At 39.9% G+C, this 24338-nt stretch overlaps 2 protein-coding genes across 2 annotated transcripts; both read right to left on the reverse strand.

The window, feature by feature from the left end:
• Positions 1 to 811: 811 nt before the first annotated feature.
• Positions 812 to 9753, reverse strand: LOC103709909. Its single transcript, XM_008795438.4, has 5 exons — positions 9426 to 9753; positions 7642 to 7822; positions 3765 to 4224; positions 2732 to 2812; positions 812 to 1567 (listed from the first exon to the last, which is right to left on the reverse strand). The coding sequence occupies exons 1-5, from the start codon at positions 9507 to 9509 to the stop codon at positions 1072 to 1074; spliced, it is 1302 nt and encodes a 433-aa protein (XP_008793660.1). The 5' UTR covers positions 9510 to 9753; the 3' UTR covers positions 812 to 1071.
• A 1162-nt stretch (positions 9754 to 10915) lies between these two features.
• On the reverse strand, positions 10916 to 24338 carry LOC103709911. Its single transcript, XM_008795440.4, has 2 exons — positions 24049 to 24338; positions 10916 to 11249 (listed from the first exon to the last, which is right to left on the reverse strand). Exons 1-2 carry the CDS (start codon positions 24238 to 24240, stop codon positions 11175 to 11177), a joined length of 267 nt encoding a protein of 88 aa, XP_008793662.1. The 5' UTR covers positions 24241 to 24338; the 3' UTR covers positions 10916 to 11174.

Genomic DNA, 24338 nt, shown 5'->3' on the forward strand with positions numbered 1-24338 from the left:
AAAAATCTCTAGAAATCAAAATTTATATATTTTAGTGGCCTCTAACTTATATATTTTAATATATTTTATTTAATCCATTCATTTTTGCTTCCAATAGATGCTTAGTAGAAAGCCCACAAAGTATATGAATCTTGACTTCTAAGTATTTTTTAAATATAAAATATTGTTTTATGATTTAGATTTCTATTTTGGATATTTTTATTAGGAAGCAGATTTTTCGAAGGAAAAACAAAAAAAGATGGCAACTTAACATCCCATTCAACTTTAACATGCAATCTTCTGTCCATTAGCATTTAATTTATCCCACATACACTTATATAAAAATTTGCACACACTTACACTAGTTCTTCTACACAATTATGCTATCCCTACATATATTTATATCTGTATGTATGCAGTTATTTGTAACACTGTATATAGTGGGATGTAAACGTATATAGCTACTAGGAATCGGAAATTAAAAAAAATTGTAAAACTTGGAGCAGATGTTAAAGTCCCGATTTAGAGGGACTAAAAGTTGCAATCACGTCAATGGAGGGACTTGGCTATAAAATACACAAAATTAAAGGAGGCCACTTTCTAACAATGACGTCACCGCCTCTCGTTCATTCTGTATTTGTACAGAAAGAAAAGGGGGAAAAAGACCAACATTAACATAAGTTATAGTCGTATGAGTAGAGCATACCTCGTTTTAAGAGGCAAGAAAGCCCAACAAATTTTAAGATATCTGAAAACAGTTCATGCATGCGTTTTTAATCACGAGAACCAACTAGGATATGAGAGACTTGAGCAACGACCTCCGAAAGGGAAGTTGACACAATTAAAGTTCAATGACCATTGTGCAAAAAGATGAGGATAATAATTTTTAACAGCCAATACAAGAAGCAGTAAGCCCTGGAAGCAGTTCTGCTTCCATTTACAAAGGTTTTTATTTTTTACAAGATATTAGACTACAAAATTATCTTACACAACTACACTCCTGATATCCATTTGAACCAGAATAAAGTTTAGATTTATCTCACAAGCTAGGAATTGGAAGGAGTGGGAAGAAAGTCCATAGGAAGTTTCCTTTTATGCAAATCTTAATACTGCCACTGCCATCAATGCTGCAGCTGTGAAGAGAATCTCCCTCATGCTTCTCTCGACCTTGCCCACTATCTCTTCCTCCTTGAGCTTTAGCTTGCTTGAGTTCTTACTGAGATAAATGACTGTATCTCGCAATCTGTTTACTGCCCATGAGAGCCAGAACAATCCAAAACCAAAGCTGGTATTCAGCAACTTGCCAGTGCTGAATGTTACCCTCCCATTAGCCATTTTGCATGCAACAGATAGGAGAACCGCAAGGCCCATTCCAGCAATCCCAGCAGAGAAATGGTTAAGGAGTTGGATAATCTCAGGGCCTGATTTCTTCAGTGAGATGCTTGCTGTCTTGCCCTTCTTGTCTAGAATCACAGACAGGAGGCCTTCACAGGCATGCAAATAGTTCTTATGGTAAAGATCCCGCTCTTTGCCTGCTTTTCTGTTTTGTTTCTTATTTGGCAATGGTTTCAGCTTGACATTTTCAGGGCTGAATATTTTTTTTAAAAAAAAAGTCAGGTAATGGAAAATGAACAGAAGACTGTACATGAATTAGAATAAAAGTCAGGTAAAGGAAAAGGAATAGAAGAGTGTACAACAATTAAGAGTATCATCATTACATAACAGCTCTAAGGCTAGGGAAACCCTATATAAATTCAGCCAGCAAGCCACAAGAAGACCCATGTACGACATCTGAAAATTAGTAGTCAAGGTGCGCTCCAAGACACACCCTCCTGCAAATGTGTGTCATGAAAGAAACCAACAGGGCCAATGGTTTTTCCTTGCAACAAGTATTTGTACTAATGCTTTAGTTGCCCAGCATTTTTCTGGCCTTTTAATTGGTGGCATTTTAATGGCTATTTTGTGTTCAGGAAATAGCCACTAAAAGCCAATGGCAAAAACAGATCAATAAAGTCATGAAATTCTAGATGTTTAGGCCTCAAATGGTAGCATTTGCATGAATGTATAAGGCACCTCATATAAATAAAAACTTTGAAATTCCTCTTTCGTGGATGCTAAACCTACTAAAATGTGGATACATGTGAATGTAGTATTATCACTCAGTAAAACTTGAATTTTAAGCAATCAATCGGAGAGATGACCTTTTTTTAGTATCAGGGATTTGTGCGAAGTTTTTACTCTATGGTCACTCCAGCACTCTCTTGCTCTCTAACATGCAGCAAGAAGGGATTTGAGAAACTTTCATATAGAAGATATGGCTTTACTTACAAAGATCTACTACCAGTGAGGAAATAGTGTGATGTTTAATTATATGTTTATAACACAAAAGCCGTATCAATGAATTGATCGGTAAGCTAACTTTCCTCACTCTAACTTTGCTAATAGTACTATCCACTAGTTCATTGCACATGTAGACAAGGATTGCCATATTCATGATATTATCACATATCCAGCAAATCTGTCAAACGGCACCAGCTTCCACACACAACTCATACAACTACCTCCCTTCCTTTACAAAGGTCACAATATTGTATCCACTAAACCAACTGTTAGTAATATTATAGCCAATCATACTTACACTGCATGCTACTTCAAATAAATCAGCATATTGAATATGTCCCAACAAATACAACAACATATAATTAAAAAATTAATGTGCAATTTACTGTGCCATCAAGTTATCTGAGTATACCTCTTTAAAGGAGCCACCGTTCCTGTTTGCAACTTCAAAGAAGACACTTGGTTGTTTGGTCGTGCATGTCCACGGCCCTTCCTGTTCACACAGCAGATGCACATCTTCATAAATAATACTCATGGCAATGTGAGGCAAAATTTAGACCACAGAAGTCCTTGAGTCATAGGCGAGCCAGTATGAAAATGAAACATAAAGAATACCCATGACAGTTCATGTTAAAAACTATCATGTTTTATTAGCCTGATCCGGATTTAGAAAATGATTATAGAAGTTCTAGATGTACAGTTGGTCTCGAAAAGGGGGAAAAGTATAGCAAATCCAACTTATATTCTATAACACAATTGCTCTAGGAAATGAACTAAATTCAAGTCCAGTTATGACGAACACAGGAGACATGATCAACTTACCTACACAGTTAACAGGTTATTGCAGTGAGCCACGAGAAGAAGGAAATATTTTAATCAGCATATTCAATAAGCAGAATTGTGTTTACAGTTTGGTAACTAAAACTCACAATAGTACTTTAGTACAAAACAAGAAAAAGGAAAGGTTGCCAGCCTTACGATCGCCAATATGGAGTATGGACTACCTAGCCACCTTGACAACTCTATAACCAGCATAAAGAACTTAAGCATGGAAAGCTTACATGCACTTTTCTTGTAACAAGGAGTGGATCATTTTATCAGTAGATAACTCCAAAGAATATAATGAAATTAATATAATCTTTTAAGTATCAAGAAAACAAAATATTTCTCCCAATAAAATGCAATCTAAATCTAATAATCAAGGGTTCCCGACCTGTGGGAAGGAGAAGAATACACAACTGCTAAAAATTCTATAAAGAGATTTAATGTAAATGGAAGTTTATTATTCCAAGAGCCCCAAAACTATAAAACCAAAGCAAAAAATTGAAATTGAAATTTATCATAGTCTTCAAAGACGGACATGTAAAATATTTAAGTGAAGGATGTAAATGTTGACTTGAAAAAGGATTTTTGAATTTAAGAATAGGCGATAATGATCTCTATACCTAGTAAAGTATGGAACTAGCACTGATTTCCTGTCATGATTAGTGGATCTTTTTGATATATTAAACTCTGCAGCGATTGAGAGTAGATTCTTCATCTCAGATCCACTGCCCGTGAACAAAACCTGGCCATCTGAATTTACTGTAATAAATGAAGTATGGGACAAGTTCTGAACAAAATCCAAAAGAGGCTCAGAAGCACAAAACTGCCTTTGATGGAGTAGCAAATGCTGGGAATCATCCATCCCAATCTCATAGAGGCAGAATTTATCATGCTTGGGAACATATGGCTGAGGCCACAATTCAACAGTGTGAAGTCCCATAAGGTCGGACAGTAAAGAAATATTCAGATTTCCTCCTTCAGCTATCTTGGATCCAGACCTAAGAAACTTCAGGATCTTCTCATGTTTTATGCACTGTTCCGCGATCCCAAAACTGAAAAGCACTGAGTCAGGGCGAGAATCTGTTGTCAAAAGCAAGTGCAACAAAATCATCATACAAACAACATGAAACAAAAATACGCTAAATTTACATAAATGTTTGAACAACAGATCATAAAGAAGTGTACTTCTTTCCAAAGAAAAAAGAAAATCCCACCAAATACTGAAGGCTTCTCAACCTCTTGGAAGTTGAACATCTCATCAATTACTATTATTCTTTCACTTTATTGAGAAACTCTGAAAGTTTTTTCTCATATATAAACAATCTTTAAAACACATCAGATGCTCATAAAAATAGCTGTATATAAGTAAGGTTTACATTTTTGTAAATCTCTTACAAAAAAATATGCTATTCTTTTTCCCAATATATTGTTTTGTTATTTGTGAGTTTATTATATGAACTATATATTATAGACTGTCTGCATGATAACTATTCCTGCACCCCTTAGAGTAGCATCCTCTTATAAGGTATGAGTCCTTTGATAATTGTTACCATATTTATTCTTTAATGTTCTAATAAGGTATCATGCTATGCAAATATTTTTTCCTCAAAGCTTTATCATAGCACACAAAATTGCTTATCAAAACTTCATTTCCACTTTGTAAGTCACTCCATCCTTTGGGAACTCCGAAGTGGACATAAATTCATCCCTTTTATATGCTGAAACTTACACAATCCAGTCGTCGGGCCATAATTAGAGTCAAGTGACCAGCCATCATTTAATCTTTCAAACCTCTGTCAGAATTAGGCAGAATGCAACCATGTTGTTTGCTGTCCTAATGAATCCAACTCCACATACTCACATTCACAAACAGACCACCCCAGAGAGAGAATTGAATTAATCTTGTTTAACCAGTGAATTTTGTCTGGATATTATTGACCAGCATTCAAATACCCAAACACCAAAGATAAAGCTTTTCAAATTTTTGTCCGACTCCTCTTTCATCTCCTACTACTTCTCGGAACATAATTATATAATTTACGAACTTGGCATCAACACTAAAATCGGCTTTCATACAAATCAATTCATGAACTTACTTTGAGCTACTGGTGAAGTATAAAAGGCTGCTTGTGTTTTATCTTCAGTCTTCACCATTTTATGCACCACTTTTTTAGTTTCCTCACTGGCTCCTAGATGTTCTCTTAAGGAATCCAAGCCATTGTCCAGAGCCTCTATTAAAAAATGCTCTCCCTCTCTCTTGCTCTCTTGCTACACCAATCTAAAATAAAAAATTATGGCTCTCATTTTGCTAATAACCTTCTTTCTTCTTTGTGTCGCCAAATGTTTGAAGCAATCTACTTGGCAGACTTAAATTTATTTATTGTGTACTAAGAGAAGATGTTTACAAGGTTGAGATACCTTTAGGGAACTCCACTGAGAGACCGGTTTGTCTTAAGCATGCTGAGGGAGACTCCTTTTTCATAAAATCCTCGAACATCAAGTCTGTGGTTCCCTAGGAACAAACCAATGCTACATTTTTGCTAGTTCAGAGCACTAGCAACAGAACTATGCTGCCGGGCATAAGTTGAGCGGATTATTGAGGACATAAGTTGAATGTTTCAATTGTTCCTGCTCCACATAATTTGGAGGACTCGTAAACACAAGACCTAGGAGAAGACATAATTTCCTCACAAAATTCTTGATGTCTGTAGGTATCAAAAATAAAACCTAGCTGATATATCTTCCTAGACATTGCTGCAATTACTGTTTAGAATATTTGCACAGGATAGAACTTAAGAACCTCCACTGGTGATTATGTAAAATATAGCTAGTTCAATGTATCATTGCTGATGCCAAGTCTGCTTTGCAGGGGTGTTCTTCCAGATCAGAAGAGAAACCTAAAGATGTTGCAATTCCGGAGTGCTGAGAAAACTTCTCAGCATCTAGGACTGCTGCATGAAGCTTGCCATTTGACTAGAACACTAAGAAAAGGTTGTTTAAGCTAATTCAAATGGTCATGTCACCCTCCAACTGCTGGTTATGGAGGAACCCTGTCAGTTTCATAAGGAACCCTTTTGATTTACATAAGTCATTAAAAAAAAAAACAAATTAAAGATTATGGAGCTGAAAGGACTCTTAGCTGGTATCGAGAATGCTTATCAAGTTGATGATAAATGTACCAGAGTTCCAATTGGAAATGGACTCAAGTGCATCAATCAGTAGAATTTGCAGGAATTTGTAATCTCTATATCATGCATTAATTACCTAGATCTGGACAGTATCAAGCAATAAGAGGGAAGGAAACAAGGTGATCAATCATCTTCTAGGAATATTCTTCCAAGTTGTGTTTTTTGAGTCAATTTCTAGGAGTCTCTGTAGTAGTGATGTATATGATCTATATGATCATAGCTGCACTAGCAGATGTGTTGTGTAACTAAGTCATATGTTATTTACTCTCTAAGAGAGAACATATATTGTTATTATTATCTTCTAGATGTGTCCATGTGAGAATGCATGCATGCATATGTTGGATAACAAAAGGGCATCCACATGTGCATGTCTCTTCTTTATTTTCTTTTACTTTTACTTTTGAGAACTAGGACACAAGGAAACGGCTGGAATTGAGTACAGGGTGAATGTGTCACACATGAAAACAATGCAGTTAACTTCACACTTAGTGCTAGACGTATATCCTTCTTAGATGACCAAATAAGTATCAGGCCCCAAGAAATAAACAGTTTTGCAATTGCATAAAGAAAATTTTACAAGGAATTGTACATTCTACGAACTCACTAAAGGCATTGAGCAATTTATGCAGTCAGGTTAGTGAATAAACCACTAAGAGCCTACACGGGCCTATTGGCACAAGATAGCATTAGCCCAGGTGCTTTAAACCTCCAATCCAAGCAAGAGTCCTACATAACACCAAATTGACTTCTCAGTTCCCTAATCCTGGAAGCTGATAGGCAATCTAATCCTCTTTCTCCAGCTAAAACTATACTTAGCTTAGTTACTATTTATGCTCCATTTTATATTTCTCAGTTTGAATTTAGATAGCAACGGCTTATTAAAATAAATAATTTCTGGTCTGACATATCAATTACAAAAGTTCCTCTACACATGTACATTAAGTACTTTTTTCCTTCTTAGTATCCTAGAACTGCTATTCTTTGTTCCTAGACTCAAATCTGCTCCAAGCTACTTCATCTAATGTGCTAAAGGAGAGATTTTTATAATATCATGATATACCAGAACCAATAAGTCCCATACATCAGTAATTGATAGATTCTAATAATTTAAAAATTCAATATAATTACCTATATGACTAATAAATTTGATATTTGATAACTCTCTATATAAAAAAGGCATCCTTAAAAGCAAACAAGAGTTGTCTCCCATAAGAACAAAAAAAAAAAATACATTTCATATTTGAACCTTATCAAAACAAAGATTTCTATCAGATTAAGTGGCATTGCATAACTATGGTAAGCTGCAAACCTTGCACATTGGTTAGCACAGGATGTTTAACCATCTGATCTGGCAAAACTGACTTACTGCACTCTGGCAAAAGATGCATGGATTGCCCCATATTTTCAAAATTTTGTGCACTGAGCTGTAATGAACCAGGTTTCCATATTTCTGGTCTTTTGCCTTGAAGTGGCAATAAAGCTTGAAACTCCTACATTTTCAGATATAAATTCAACATCATAAGAAAAAAGGAGATGATATTTGAACAACTAATCATATTAAAGGCTAAACCAACCTTTCATTTTATTACAAAACTGTTGCATTCCAATACAATAATCACCATATAGTGGAACTGAAGATGCAGATAAATCCATGTGAACATAAAGGAATTAAGTTCAACACTGAAGGCAATACTCCACTTTGGCCGATAATAAGGTAGCTTAGTAGCAAATATTACGGCATGCTTATGAATGTTTATAGCAAAATTGATTTATAGGTAACTTTAGTAAATGTCTTTTTGGTTTTGAAATGGTCAAATTCAAGCTAGTTACAGCACACAAGTAAACCTTCACAGAAGCTTGAATTTGGGAACTTAAGTGTCGGTGACATTTTTGCGATTTCTATGCTAAATCAGCCAGTGAGAAAACAAACTAATTGAGTCTTCAAGTTTGATAAAATATAAAAGAAGTATCAGCATTCTTTATTTGTACCTGTGCTGGCTCTGAAAAGTCATACCATATGAAATGTTTGACAGAGAGAAGTTGCCTACGCAGGGTTTAACAAGTTATAAAATGTGGACTTGAGTATATCCATTAAATAGATTAGTTAGTGATGAAGCCTAAAGTGATCACTGCTCATACATGATCCAATAACAAGCAAACTTCGAGGAAGATTTGTAGTCATACAAGATCCAAGCATGAGAATTTAGGATTTGAAAGACAGTTTCTTTAGTTTTACCAATCTGTTGAGGTTTTGTGGATTGTTTACCATTACAGTTAACTGTTAACATATGCGGTTAGGAAGAAAAGGAGAAACTTTAAAATCAAGATTTTATTTTTAGTTGAGATTTCACAGGTATATTTTCAACTATATTTAACTGAATAACTTTGCAAATCAGGAAGGAGCACAGCAAGGAAAATGGCACATAACAGAAAAGAAAAAAAAATTGAGGACAGCTAGTATGAGAAGTTATTGATCATTTTCACAATTTTTACTGTCGCAATCATTAGGAGAACAAAATCTGATCACTGATTGTATTCAGTTTGAGGATCTTAAGATCTATACTAGGTTCAGATCCTGATCCTATTCAGAACCTGCGTGAACCTGACCTCAACTTATACATATAGGAACTGAGACCTTTCATCTGAAGCAAATCTTTTGTTGCTCTGTAGCTTGGCCGGATGCTATAGTGTTGCAGCCATTTCAATTGTCTCTACATAGCATAAGATCGAAATATATTATCCAATAGGGCACGACAATTACAGACCCGTACAAAGTTTACTCAGAACTAAACTTCACCTGACCATCGTACGTACCTATAGAAGCTTCTCGCACATTGAAAAATATCATTAAATAATGAGATCCATATGACCCTGATTAAGTTGAATCGAAACTCTATAAACATGCCAAATTGATCGATATCAAATTAAAGAATTAACAAAAAAAAATACAATTTTCCAAAAGCCTAAACATGAGCAGTCAAGAAACCCAAGTTATCATGAATCATAAGAATTAAAAAAAGGGGGGGGGGGGAATTTTGGATTGAGAGGCAGATCAAGAAACCGGGACGAGAAATCATCTTTCCCATTTCTCACCTTGGAAGCCCTACAGAGGCCCTTCTCCTGACAAAAATTTGTCGGACACAAGGCGGCGGAGGCCATGAGGGAGAGCTCCACCATCTTTGACGGATACCCCAATTCCGGGAGCTAGAGATGAAGGTCGAGGGGAATTTCCGCGAATCCCTGGCCTCAGAAGGCCAAGCACAAGATAAAGAATTCCCGAAAGGTGGATCCTTTGGAGGATTTTTATGGGTGGTAGAGGAAATTTGGAGGAGGGATAGAAAGGCGGAGGCGAGCGAGCGTGGGGCTTCTCCGGCTTCTGGAAATTTGTGGCCTTGGGGAATGCCCCCTTGGCCTCTTCCGCGGAAGTTTTATCTTTTCCCTTTTGGGGGCAACGGTACTGTGAACCAGTATTTAGCCCTTGAGATGGACTCTTGCTTCTTGGTTTGGACTCGGTCTACCTGGCGAGTATCATGCCAACTGTGGGGCAAAATAAAAATGCTTCTATTGGAACACGTCGTCACTGCTCACTTTAAGAGCCGTGGAGAGGATAAATAATAGGCTTCTATTGACCCTAAAACCACTTACAGCAAGTGTATACTGATTTTGATAATTTTCGCAAAATTAGTCCGAACCTTGTTGATATCATACATGACAAGATGCACTTGCTTTTGTCAAAATATTTGTTTCTTTTTATGAATTTTCATGGGTTTTAGCAAGATGAAGGGTTTTTTAAAGATATATATGCATGAATATAATACTTAAATTGGTCGTGTGTGTGTGTGTGTGTGTATATATGTATTATATTATATTTGAGAGCTATTGAGTTGACGCATATGTAGAAATTTAAACATAGCTATACAGAAAAATACTTGCTTTTCCATGCATAACAGAAACTCATTGATAATCCTTTTTCTTGTTTGAATTTTATCATCAATAACAATATCTGCTTTAGACATCCAAATTTTTAGTGCATGTGTGCAGTAGTAATATATGTTGTTATGATTAGGCAGAATTTTCTTTTCCATTTATGAGGTTTTAGATATAAAACTTGGGAAGAAATGCCTTCTGAAAGCAAAATTTTTGATGTTTGCATCATAGGAAATGTAAATGAGAGAATATGTGCTTACATGCTTTAAATTCATGAAGATAAATATAAGCTAAATTGAAAATTTTCAAATAGATATTCATGTATTCCACCACCTAAGGATGATAATCTTCCATTGCTGATTGATTTTGTTTAGTGCATGATATCTTAAAAAGAATTTATCTTCTCCAATAAACAGATAATTCATATCTTAACTATCACTTTCAGTGATTCTCCATTCTTATAAAAATAATATACTTTGTGGCAGATTTATCATGGACTCATGATATTGATGATTGACATGAAAAAAAGAGAGATCATTTTGCTTTTTGATTGATGACCGATCGCATTTTGAATTTACTGCAGCAACTTTGTTCAGATGCCACAGAGTTGATTTTTGAAGCCTTGATGTAGAAAAGCAGAAGGGAAATATAATCAATTTTTTCGGTGCAAACAAAAGCAGCATGAACTGCCCTTCAATTTATTTCCATGCAAAAGAAGCACAACTTTCATATTCATTTGTAGCTAGTAACTACCACAGGCACCAAATGTTCAATATAAGCATAAATAAACACATCCATGTAGGATGGTTGCACTTGCACCCTTATTCCAGCAGTAGATGCTGAATTGCACATTATACCAAGATCACACAAAAAGGGAAAGCAGCTCAAACATGGGAGTTGCATCATACTAACACATCAATACTCTTTGTTGCCAAAATTCTTGCACCAAAGCTGTGAAGGAATTGGACGAACTGGATGATGAGGCCGTTGCTGCGAGCAATACAGAAGCATAATAGTTTAGTGACTTAAACAAATCTGGGAGTTCTAGGACTAGCAGCTAGTAGAACATAAGGTAGCAGGACATATACATGATGGGGCATGCAAACATCGTTCCCCAAAAACAAAAGAAAGAAAAAAAGTGACATGTAAAGATTTTTCAGACCAGAAATAGCGCATTCATCGACCCAATTAAGAAAATCTGTATGGAGGTACAAATTTTACCTTTAAAATAGCTTTCGGAGGGAGGGAAAGAAAGGTCTAATATTAAACAAACTTCAGTAAAAAGCTATTCCTAGACATGCCAAATATTACTTAGTTTAACAAAACTTGGCTGTAGTTGTCGAGAAACTATTTTCACGCTCCCAAGCATTACACAGGTTATTTTTAGATTTTGATTAAATTCATTGATTTTGATTCTTCATAATGTGGTAACAAATGGAAAACAGCAGGAACACATGCATAACAAATGTATGATAAAGAGTAGGCTAAAGGTTGTATGCATGTGAAGATTGATGAGGACGTGAGGAGAAAACTAGATCATGCTTAATCGCTATTCAAAAGATCTTGATAAACATTATCCAGGATGTTTTGCATGCTTCCCCTGCATTTCCTGCAATGTATTATTTTTTCCAGGAGACTCTGATTCCTTCTCTAGCAAGGGTTTTCTGTACCATTTTCACTATTATGTGCGTGCCTTTGTTCACTTTGTTTAACTATAATGGTGGAGCCTCAAAATCAATAATTGTGTGCCCAGGTAACTCTGATTCTTGGAAATTTGATCAAACAACATTAAGATTAAAAGAATACATAAAGAAGTCTGCACCCTCTTATCTCAAAATAATATTTTAAAGAAGTAAAAAATAGAGATGGAATCTATGAAACAACTAAATATAACATTTAGATTTGGCTAAGCCTTCAAAAAAATGGGGCCTTCGTTTGCAAGAACGAAAATGTTGCCACTATTTTGCTTTCCTTGGTTCTCATTGGGCAGTCCTCTTGTAGTGGGTCAATACTAGTATGCTTCAAAATACTAATCCAATGCACTCCTATAACTTTGGTCAGTAATTTCTATCAGATCTTTGAGATGAAAATGTTCTTTTAACTGATTTTAATTATTTTGGTAAATTTTTTGTTCCATTTGAGATATAAGTCTGTTACTATGGGTGGCTAAGATATCTCAACATAATAAGCCCTAAAGAAGGTGAAGCCTAACACGGCTAAGATATCTCAACCACCGGGTTCTACTCAGTTTGGAGTGGTTCGGTCCCTTACCGACCTTAATAATAGAGAAAAAGGCATCCAGTGGCCCTCTCCTCTCTTTCCTTCAAATAGGAAGTGGGTTTTATAAGAAAAAATTCATGAAAGAGGGCTCTTCTGCCGATTTTGAGCCCAAATGCAAGCCAAATCAGGTATAATCCCCTTCATTCTCTTCATTCTTCTCTTTTTTCTCATTTTTATGCCTAAAAAAGGGGTAAATCATGCCAAAATTTGTACTGCCCTCGTAGGAAAGAACTTTAAAACATTCATGGGAAGATTGAAATAAGTTATACAATTCAGCTAATGAACTATAGGCAACAAAACACAGAGAGGCAAAAGGAAATGTGCTAACATATACATGCACATATCAACATTCAACAAAGACCTAGTAAGATGATTTAAATGTGCTTATAATTGGAAAAATGGCAAATAATCTTAATACTAAGATACAAGGTAGCCAGTATTTTCATTCATACAAGCACAAAACATCAGGCCTTGACTTTTTGATTGCATTTGATGCATCAGGGAAAATGACAACAAAAATATTCTCCATAACCATAATCTTTAAAGTAAAAATTGAATGTCAATTTTTCCCTTGGATGTTGATTTAATCTAAGAGAAGTGTGAACATCATAATTTAAACATCCATAAATCTTAAAATAATCTTCAAAAACCAAAAAATGAAAATACAAAAAATGCTATACCGATACTGAACCGATACACATTTGTGTATGATTGTCGATATGGTACAATTCAGTACAATACTGTATCGGTTACCTGACCCATACGATACCTGGTACCAAAACTATGGACCTTGCTTGGATGTATCCAAGTGCCATGAACACTCGACTTGGGCTTGAGTTTTTAAAGTGTGCATTTTCTATTAGAATATTGTATATTATGTCGCTTTTCATTTGTAGATGCTGCTAGTTTCTTAAACCATTTTGCTTCAATGAGTTAACAGTACCGATACCGGCACTTCAATATCACACACCCTTTCAAATACCACTCAAACATTAAAAAAATTAAGTCCAATTAAAATCCATAATAATGAACAACAAAAAACATGAAAAATAAGGAAAAACCTAAGGGTTCAAAATTGTGTCCCAATATGTTACCGCTATGCAATGCCATATCATGAGCTGGCAAGGGACAAACTAGTATTGTACCAGTCTAACAGATGTCAGTACCTGTTGTCACGCCCCGGACCCGGATCCGTGACACGGCCGTGCTATTGCCGACTATCGCCCACAGTAGCACGCAGCCTCATACAGGGGTAACAGGTAGCCAAAAGGATTCAAACTTATATATATATATTAAAAGTTTTGCGGTACAACCTTCAAGTTTGAAACCAAAAATACAGAACTTCTATGCTATTCAAATGTACAAAAGTATATAAGCTTCTCCAAAAAAAATACGAAGCTCTGTAACAAAATAAAAACATATCTGATGGCGATCACTGATGAGGATCTGAAAGAAAACGAAGCATAAACAGATGTGAGTTACACGGCTCAGTAAGTAATCCTGCATAATCCCACCGGATCAACCAGTAAGCTAAACATGTAAATCAGGGTTTGAGAAGCTGACATGCATGTTTATCTAATAATCATCATGGCATAATATGTATGCAATTTAAACAAAGCAGTAGTGCAAATCACAAAATTTTCATAATATATGCATATGAAACCGTGCCCCCCGGCATGCCGTGGTCCTTTTTCTCTCGGATGCTACTGCGAAGTCAGACTCGACCACTGGCGGGGCCAGCTCAGTTACTATTCAGCCACTGGCGGGGCAGGCTCAGTTACTATTCAGCCACTGGCGGGGCAGGCTCAGTTACTATTCAGCCACTGGCGGGGCAGGCCCAATTCCAATTCAGCCACTGGCGGGGCAGCTCAGTTACTATTCAGCCACTGGCGGGGCAGCTCAGTTACTATTCAGCCACTGGCGGCTCAGTCATTCTCAGTAGCATCTTTGAGCCTATTATAGTGCCTCTGGGCTAGCTAAGACTTTATAAACTTACATGCATGATTAAACTATCAGTATCATCATGTTGCATACATAGCCATAGCTTCTGAGATCATGCAAGTTACTTATGCATTGTAACATATCATGCATGAAACATATATACTTAAAATAAATGCTTAGGAAAACATTAATAACATGACATGATCCATAACAGGATTAGGACAGGTTACTTACTTTCTTCACAAATCATGTATGCAATTCAAATTGTATAAAAAAAATACTGGTTCATCTTATAAAACGTAATACAAGATCTACGATAGGATTAAGACAGATTACTTACAATAAGTTGTTGTCAATTCTTGAGTCCAGACGGCGGGTCTTTAATTCCTAGAACCATATAAGACCTGCATTATCCTCTATTTATCCTAAATTTTGGCTCAATTTAAGTAAATTTGAGTCTACCAGGCCTGATTGGGCCTCTAAGGGAAAGGTTGGGCCTGATTTGTGGTTAAGTCCACTTTTTTCAGCCAATTAGGCCCTAAGCCAATTTAATTAGCTTGGACTGGGCCTGATTTACAATTAATTGGGCCTGCTGGGATTACTATTGCATAAATGGGGGTTCAGGCCCAGCTCAATTGGGTTTAATTTAACCCATTTCATTCAATTGGGCTCGGTTCAGTTCCAATTGGGTTTGGATTTAGCCCAATCTACTTAATTCGGGTTCAATCAGGCTTGATTGGGTTCAGACTCAACACCAATTAGGCTTAATTGACCCGTTTAACTCGATTGGGCTGGAATCAATCCCTCATCGGACTCACCCAAATCGAATTAAAGGATTTAGGCCTAACGGGTTTCGGATCCGGACTCGGATCCGACCCGCTAGGCAGACCCGTTAAGGGCCCTTTCCAGGTGGTTCCAGAGGCTTCCGCCTCTTCTCGTGCGGCCCTCTCTCTTCTTCGGCTTCTCCATCTCCCATCCGCCGGCCCCCTCCTCCTTCCGCCTTCACCGAACCCTCCCCGGCCTCCTCCTCTCTCGGTGCCTTTCTCCTTTTTCCCTCGCCGCCTTCCGGTTCTTCCCCTCCTCTCGCAGGCGGCCGAGGAGGCGAGGCTCCCGATCCACCAGCCCGGAGAGGTGCAACTCTTTCGGGGCGGCGGCGGTGGGAGGCCGGCTCTTCCCTCTTCTCCGAAGTGGTGCCGGAGGAGAGGAGGAGAGCTGGGAGGTGGGTTCGAGGCTGATCTCCTCCGAGAGGACTTCACCGGCTCCGACCACGGCGAGGTAAGGCCGTGGTCCGAGGTAAGTACCCCCCCCCCCTTTTTTTTTGTCTTTCTTCTTCTTCTGTTTCCTTCTTCCCCCTTTTTCCTTTTTCTTGTGGGAGTCTCGCCACCACCTCTCGCCGGCGGAGAGGCGGGGGCGGAGGCTGGCGGCCTTGGGGGCCGCATTGGTCGCCGGCATGGCCAGAACCGGCGGCCCCCCTGGCTGCCCCTCTGCCCTAGGGCGGCAGCGTCCGGGGACTGTCACCCCGTAGGCCGAGTCCGGTTGGGCTCGGCCCGGGTGGCAGCCGGGCCTGGGCTTGGTTTCCTTGGTCCGGCCCGCGGCCCGTGGGCCCAGCCCGCGGCCCGTGGGTCCGGCCTAGGGTTTTGTTGTTTTCTTCTTCTTGCCCGATCTTCCTCCTTGTGCCGGTGTGCTCCCCTCTGTTCCATGGATGGAACAGAGAGGAGAACACCCCCACCGAGGGGGTTCCTCCCCTCTTCTCTTGCTTTAGTCTACTGGCAGTGTGCTTACCTTGACTTGGCTGAGTGGAGTCGGGCAGTGACCCTTTCTCGGCAAGTTCCCTCCTTCCTCCCTTGGGCTGCGGGGCACCTTCCACCTCCAGCTCCGGGATCTAGCTCTCTGGTTCAGAATATCAGAGGGTTGGAGGCTTAGGAGGGTATATCCAAGATTAGGGTTAGCAGGGCTTAGGTCTATAAAAACTAAGCTTGTGATTTGACCCCAAGGAGAGGTGGCATCCTCTCCTTGCTCAGGGCTTCGGGAGCCACCACCTGCCCCTCCCTTCAGGCCAGCTCAGGGTTCAGCTGCCGAGGAGGAGGAGGAGGTGGCGGGCTCTGGTTGTGCATGCTTGTGGGGGTCTCTTCTTTGGCCATCTGGTGGTCCTGTCTTTTCAGCCATCGGGGAGGATGGCATTCCTATTTTTTTCTGGGCCTGCTAACCCTTCACCCTGGCCCAATACCCTCAAACTGGGTCCTACAGTATTGGGCCCGGTCTGTATTGGGCCCGGACATTACATCCTTCCCCCCTTAAATAAATTTCGTCCTCGAAATTAAGCATACCTTGGTTCTCGAAGAGCTGAGGGTAGCATTGTCGCATCTCCTCCAATTCCCAGGTAGCTTCCCTTTCAGTGTGGTTGGTCCACTGGACTTTAACATAGGGAATGGTGCGCCTTCGGAGGATTTGCTCTTTTCTGTCTATGATGCGCAGGGGAGCCTCCTCATAGGTTAAATCTTTATTTAATTGCAGAGGCTCATGTGGCACCACATGGCTGGGATCCGGGACGTACCTCCGCAGTAGTGAGACATGAAAGACGTCGTGTACGCCTGATAGCTCCGGGGGTAGGGCCAATTTGTAGGCAACCTTGCCTATCCTGGCAAGAATCTCGAATGGGCCGATGTAGCGAGGACTTAGCTTGCCGTGTCTTCCGAATCGGGTAATGCCCTTCGACGGAGAAATTTTCAGGAAGACAAAGTTCCCCTCCAAAAATTCCAAGGCCCTTTTTCCTCTGTCAGCCCATCTTTTCTGTCTGTCTTGGGCAGCCTGAAGCCTTTGCTTAATCAGGAGCCTTGGAGACTGGCCCCTCTCCTGGTGCGAGGTCGATATCAAATTCGATCTCTCGGTCTGGGGGTAATCCCGGTAATTCCTCCGGAAAAACATCCGGATATTCTCTAACTACTGGAATATCTTCCAGTTTGATCTCTTTCTGAGCATTCTTTACACAGGCCAGATAGGCCATACACCCCTTTCCTTAGGCATTTTATGGTTATTCTATTGTTTAACCTAAGGCTCTGATACCACTGGATGTCACGCCCCGGACCCGGATCCGTGACACGGCCGTGCTATTGCCGACTATCGCCCACAGTAACACGCAGCCTCATACAGGGGTAACAGGTAGCCAAAAGGATTCAAACTTATATATATATATTAAAAGTTTTGCGGTACAACCTTCAAGTTTGAAACCAAAAATACAGAACTTCTATGCTATTCAAATGTACAAAAGTATATAAGCTTCTCCAAAAAAATACGAAGCTCTGTAACAAAATAAAAACATATCTGATGGCGATCACTGATGAGGATCTGAAAGAAAACGAAGCATAAACAGATGTGAGCTACACGGCTCAGTAAGTAATCCTGCATAATCCCACCGGATCAACCAGTAGGCTAAACATGTAAATCAGGGTTTGAGAAGCTGACATGCATGTTTATCTAATAATCATCATAGCATAATATGTATGCAATTTAAACAAAGCAGTAGTGCAAATCACAAAATTTTCATAATATATGCATATGAAACCGTGCCCCCCGGCATGCCGTGGTCCTTTTTCTCTCGGATGCTACTGCGAAGTCAGACTCGACCACTGGCGGGGCCAGCTCAGTTACTATTCAGCCACTGGCGGGGCAGGCTCAGTTACTATTCAGCCACTGGCGGGGCAGGCCCAATTCCAATTCAGCCACTGGCGGGGCAGCTCAGTTACTATTCAGCCACTGGCGGCTCAGTCATTCTCAGTAGCATCTTTGAGCCCATTATAGTGCCTCTGGGCTAGCTAAGACTTTATAAACTTACATGCATGATTAAACTATCAGTATCATCATGTTGCATACATAGCCATAGCTTCTGAGATCATGCAAGTTACTTATGCATTGTAACATATCATGCATGAAACATATATACTTAAAATAAATGCTTAGGAAAACATTAATAACATGACATGATCCATAACAGGATTAGGACAGATTACTTACTTTCTTCACAAATCATGTATGCAATTCAAATTGTATAAAAAAAATACTGGTTCATCTTATAAAACGTAATACAAGATCTACGATAGGATTAAGACAGATTACTTACAATAAGTTGTTGTCAATTCTTGAGTCCAGACGGCGGGTCTTTAATTCCTAGAACCATATAAGACCTGCATTATCCTCTATTTATCCTAAATTTTGGCTCAATTTAAGTAAATTTGAGTCTACCAGGCCTGATTGGGCCTCTAAGGGAAAGGTTGGGCCTGATTTGTGGTTAAGTCCACTTTTTTCAGCCAATTAGGCCCTAAGCCAATTTAATTAGCTTGGACTGGGCCTGATTTACAATTAATTGGGCCTGCTGGGATTACTATTGCATAAATAGGGGTTCAGGCCCAGCTCAATTGGGTTTAATTTAACCCATTTCATTCAATTGGGCTCGGTTCAGTTCCTATTGGGTTTGGATTTAGCCCAATCTACTTAATTCGGGTTCAATCAGGCTTGATTGGGTTCAGACTCAACACCAATTAGGCTTAATTGACCCGTTTAACTCGATTGGGCTGGAATCAATCCCTCATCGGACTCACCCAAATCGAATTAAAGGATTTAGGCCTAACGGGTTTCGGATCCGGACTCGGATCCGACCCGCTAGGCAGACCCGTTAAGGGCCCTTTCCAGGTGGTTCCAGAGGCTTCCGCCTCTTCTCGTGCGGCCCTCTCTCTTCTTCGGCTTCTCCATCTCCCATCCGCCGGCCCCCTCCTCCTTCCGCCTTCACCGAACCCTCCCCGGCCTCCTCCTCTCTCGGTGCCTTTCTCCTTTTTCCCTCGCCGCCTTCCGGTTCTTCCCCTCCTCTCGCAGGCGGCCGAGGAGGCGAGGCTCCCAATCCACCAGCCCGGAGAGGTGCAACTCTTTCGGGGCGGCGGCGGTGGGAGGCCGGCTCTTCCCTCTTCTCCGAAGTGGTGCCGGAGGAGAGGAGGAGAGCTGGGAGGTGGGTTCGAGGCTGATCTCCTCCGAGAGGACTTCACCGGCTCCGACCACGGCGAGGTAAGGCCGTGGTCCGAGGTAAGTACCCCCCCTTTTTTTTTGTCTTTCTTCTTCTTCTGTTTCCTTCTTCCCCCTTTTTCCTTTTTCTTGTGGGAGTCTCGCCACCACCTCTCGCCGGCGGAGAGGCGGGGGCGGAGGCAGGCGGCCTTGGGGGCCGCATTGGTCGCCGGCATGGCCAGAACCGGCGGCCCCCCTGGCTGCCCCTCTGCCCTAGGGCGGCAGCGTCCGGGGACTGTCACCCCGTAGGCCGAGTCCGGTTGGGCTCGGCCCGGGTGGCAGCCGGGCCTGGGCTTGGTTTCCTTGGTCCGGCCCGCGGCCCGTGGGCCCAGCCCGCGGCCCGTGGGTCCGGCCTAGGGTTTTGTTGTTTTCTTCTTCTTGCCCGATCTTCCTCCTTGTGCCGGTGTGCTCCCCTCTGTTCCATGGATGGAACAGAGAGGAGAACACCCCCACCGAGGGGGTTCCTCCCCTCTTCTCTTGCTTTAGTCTACTGGCAGTGTGCTTACCTTGACTTGGCTGAGTGGAGTCGGGCAGTGACCCTTTCTCGGCAAGTTCCCTCCTTCCTCCCTTGGGCTGCGGGGCACCTTCCACCTCCAACTCCGGGATCTAGCTCTCTGGTTCAGAATATCAGAGGGTTGGAGGCTTAGGAGGGTATATCCAAGATTAGGGTTAGCAGGGCTTAGGTCTATAAAAACTAAGCTTGTGATTTGACCCCAAGGAGAGGTGGCATCCTCTCCTTGCTCAGGGCTTCGGGAGCCACCACCTACCCCTCCCTTCAGGCCAGCTCAGGGTTCAGCTGCCGAGGAGGAGGAGGAGGTGGCGGGCTCTGGTTGTGCATGCTTGTGGGGGTCTCTTCTTTGGCCATCTGGTGGTCCTGTCTTTTCAGCCATCGGGGAGGATGGCATTCCTATTTTTTTCTGGGCCTGCTAACCCTTCACCCTGGCCCAATACCCTCAAACTGGGCCCTACAGTATTGGGCCCGGTCTGTATTGGGCCCGGACATTACACCTGTACTTGAATCCTTGATTTGATCAAAAGAGAAGACACACAAGTGATGGGAATAGTGATTTATTCACATTCTAGCCACAAGATAAACGATCTATTAGTGTTCTAATCCAATTGTTAATGATAGGCCATTCAAACTCAATATTTTCACATCAAAGGTAATGGAATACTCCCCGTGCTTTTGAGTGCGTCACAAGGTAACATGCCAACGAGAATGGTAAAGCAGCTGGTTGTGGTGCAAGCCTATTCCAGAAATATGGCCAGGGCAAAGCTTGCTTAACATTATTTTGAGTTGATTGAAGGTCGGACAATATCAAACACTATATTATGATAAATCAGTAACTATCATGCTATACATCTGGGATGTGGACAAAAGAATAAAGTGAAAACCTAAAACATGCAAATTTGTAGGCCAAAGGTTAAACGCAAAAGTGATATAAGAAATTAAGCAATTCATAAAGAAAATAAGATATGAGATGAAATATGTAGAAAGTCGGGATTTAGCACCACTAAGAAAGGAAAGTACTAGTCGACTATTGTGCACAGATTTGCTTGCAACCGGAGGTCAATGGTAGAGATGAGTGCTTAGAGTGGTTTTATTTTCAGTTAATGAAGATAAAAAGAAATGAAAATAATGAATCTTGTGTTTATGGGAGTCAGTATGATGCAAGGAGTTGGCTACCTAGATGTGTAGGGCTCTTCTAGAATGTTTCCGTTGCTTTTACTTTAGGGCTCGTTTGGTTCGCGGAAAAAGGAGGGAAAGTGTGGTCAACGAGAAAGTAATGAGATGCCTCTTATTTGGTTGGAGTTTTCAAAGGAGAGAGATGGAAAAGTTGTATTCTCATGGGAATATGAATTCCACATTTCATGGAAAAGTCTTTCCCATGAGAAACATGGGAAAGTTACTTTCCCATGAGGCGGAAATCACTCCATCTTTATTTTTTTCCAAAAAGGTTCTTCAGCATTAAAGAGGCGTTAAAGACTTAATTTTTATTAAGGATATAATAGAAATTACATATAACTTTTCCAGGAAAGTAGATGGTTCACCAAACATAAGCACTCTAGAAATCTGTCACTTTTCCATGTTTAACCAAACATGCCAAAAGTACATTCTCAGGCATTCTCTTCGTAGGAATCTTCTTCTCATGAATCATATTCCTAGGAGGAAAAATGCTTCCCGCGAATCAAATGAGCCCTTAGTTGTAGTTGATTTAGTCGTTTATAGTCAAAATGTAATTCTCAATGTTAACAAATCCAAAACTCATGGATGAATCTTAATGACATATTTAACTATTTATAGCTCAAGACAGACATTATATGCTTCTTAATGTTTGTGAAGATTAAAAACCAAATGAAGGCGGAGAGACAACAACATAGATAGTGGAACATGTTGAACTTCAATTTTCTTACAACCCATCAGATTTTTGACAAGTAGAAGTCAATTAACTTGAATCAACACCGGAAGCATGAAGCATGTCACAAACATATATTTATATATGTAATTAAATGAGCTAGAAGAATAATCTTGCTTTGCTCGCCTATATTGCTAAACACCCAAACAGTTGTATAAATCACTACCCATTTAAAATTGTGAAGATCTTTTTAGAGAATGGTCATGTTAACTAGTATAGGATACTCTAGAAATTTAGGTCGTTCCCATATAAGAAGATTGGTTTAAGTTTCAAGTTTAAATACAATAAAAAAAAAGCAACATAGATAGAGAATAAGATCACTTGGCCTCTAATTACTTTCATGATAATGTATTTCAAATAAGTGATGCTTTAGTTTCAGCATGTTCAGAAGATAAGTTTTTTTTGTTGGTATAGATTTGGAAAAAAATTAAGTATACAGCTAGCTAGGGAATGGATAGGTCAATCCAACTAAAGAATTTACAAAGTGCAGGGATATATTGAAAATAATAAGGCATCAATGGAATGGGCAATTTCTGATACACATTTAAGTTGTTAAATGATACATCAAATAATACCTGCTTATACTCTTCTAGCATAATCAAAACCATGGGATAAGAGTGTGCTGTGTGCGGTATGGTAGCGATAGGAAGGGTTCTATCTGGGCTTTGTTGCATCGTTTTATATAAAATTGTTCATTCGGTATTGGAGAGTTGACACTTAGATGTATTCAGCAGTAAGATACTAAAGACTCCACTGCATGCAGACTTATTTGTGCAGGGTTCTTTGATTTTTATGTATGCCAGTTGTGGGGAGATTGATGCTGCACGTGCTTCATTTGATGGGATGCCACACAAAAATTTGATTAGTTGGAACATGATGATTGAAAGAAAGGTAATTTCGAAATATTTCAAGGATTAGATAAAATCTATAAATTTAAATAAGAAATTCAGACAGGTGTGCAGTGCAATCTTAGAAATTAGATATTTTTTCTGCAAGTTGCCAAAATTTATTAAAAACTGCTTTCTTATAATTTTTACTCAATAACTTACACCACCCCTAGTCAACTGCTGGCATACGTCACAGATGTTAGTATAATTTGTAGATCTTTTGAATAATATTGTCACAATAGACTTAGAGCTCCTCCCTAAACAAGAGCCCATTTGTTTGCGACTGGTTCTATCAATTTTTGTTTCAGTTTCCTTGTTAAGTTATAATAAAATCAAGGGAAAAAGTTAAAAAATGAGACCGTGATTTTTTTTCTTAAACTTAAATAAACTTCTCATAGTGTCTGTTAACCATTTCAATCCTTAAACCTCTCTATGACTAATAATGACAAGCAAAATTAGTAATATTTCAATTACTCCATATTTGTCAAACTGGAAAAGTAAAATTAAGTGTACAAACTATAAAAAAATATTTTTTTATTTTTCTTAAAAACCGCATGTATAAACCTCTACCAACAAACCTTGTCATATATTCTATATCAAATGATCTGTCAAAACACGAGAAAGTCTAATGATCCATTCCCAACTTGGCATCTTAATGTTATTTATATAATTTATATTCATTAGGTAGGACTTATAGTTCCATTCCTTTTTGCCTATCGTTTTACAGACATTATAACTCTTTATAAGTCCTACTTTCAGCACGTAATAGTCAAATCAGCACTTGAATATTGAAGAATCATGCATAATTAGACTTTCCGGTGTTTCAATATCTCCACATTCAAACAGGCGATTTGACCAGCCCCAATTTATAAGCTTGAACAGGTGCCCTAGCCAACCCTCTCGATTTCTCAGAACCAAGATTTAACATAACAACAAACTAAAAATTCCTCTATTTTGGCAAGAAAAGAGCCTCCTTGCACCATTCTAGTTTGAATAGAACGAGCAATGTCCATCCGAGCAAGATAGTCAGCCCATCAATTCCATTTATTATGTAATGGGCGATCGTCATAAATAATTAAATATCCTTGAATGAAGGAAAAAAGGCTCTTTTTTAGCAAGGGAAATATCATGAACAATGCCAATAGATTGAATTTATTCACGGATGATGCCCTAGATTAAGCAATAAAGACGGTAAGAGGAGGGAGGGGTAAGAACCTCGAGCTCGGCGGACTTCATGGCGATGGGGATGCAGACGAGGAAGATGCCGAACATCGCGATGGCGGTGTTGCGCTTCCAGTGCTTGGGGCGGCAGTAGGGTCCGCCCGTCATGCTCCACACCTTTGTCCGGAAGTCCTCCGCGCCATGCGCGCCGCCGAGGTGGTGATCGACGCCGCCGCCGCCGCCCATTTCCCCCAACTCGCCTCTTCCTCTATCCCTCTCTCACCTCCCTCCACGAAAGTTGAGAAATCTTCTTGGGACGAATTTTTTTCACTGTTCTTGCAATA

Source organism: Phoenix dactylifera, chromosome 12 (assembly GCF_009389715.1).
Source record: "Phoenix dactylifera cultivar Barhee BC4 chromosome 12, palm_55x_up_171113_PBpolish2nd_filt_p, whole genome shotgun sequence".
NCBI lineage: Eukaryota > Viridiplantae > Streptophyta > Magnoliopsida > Arecales > Arecaceae > Phoenix > Phoenix dactylifera.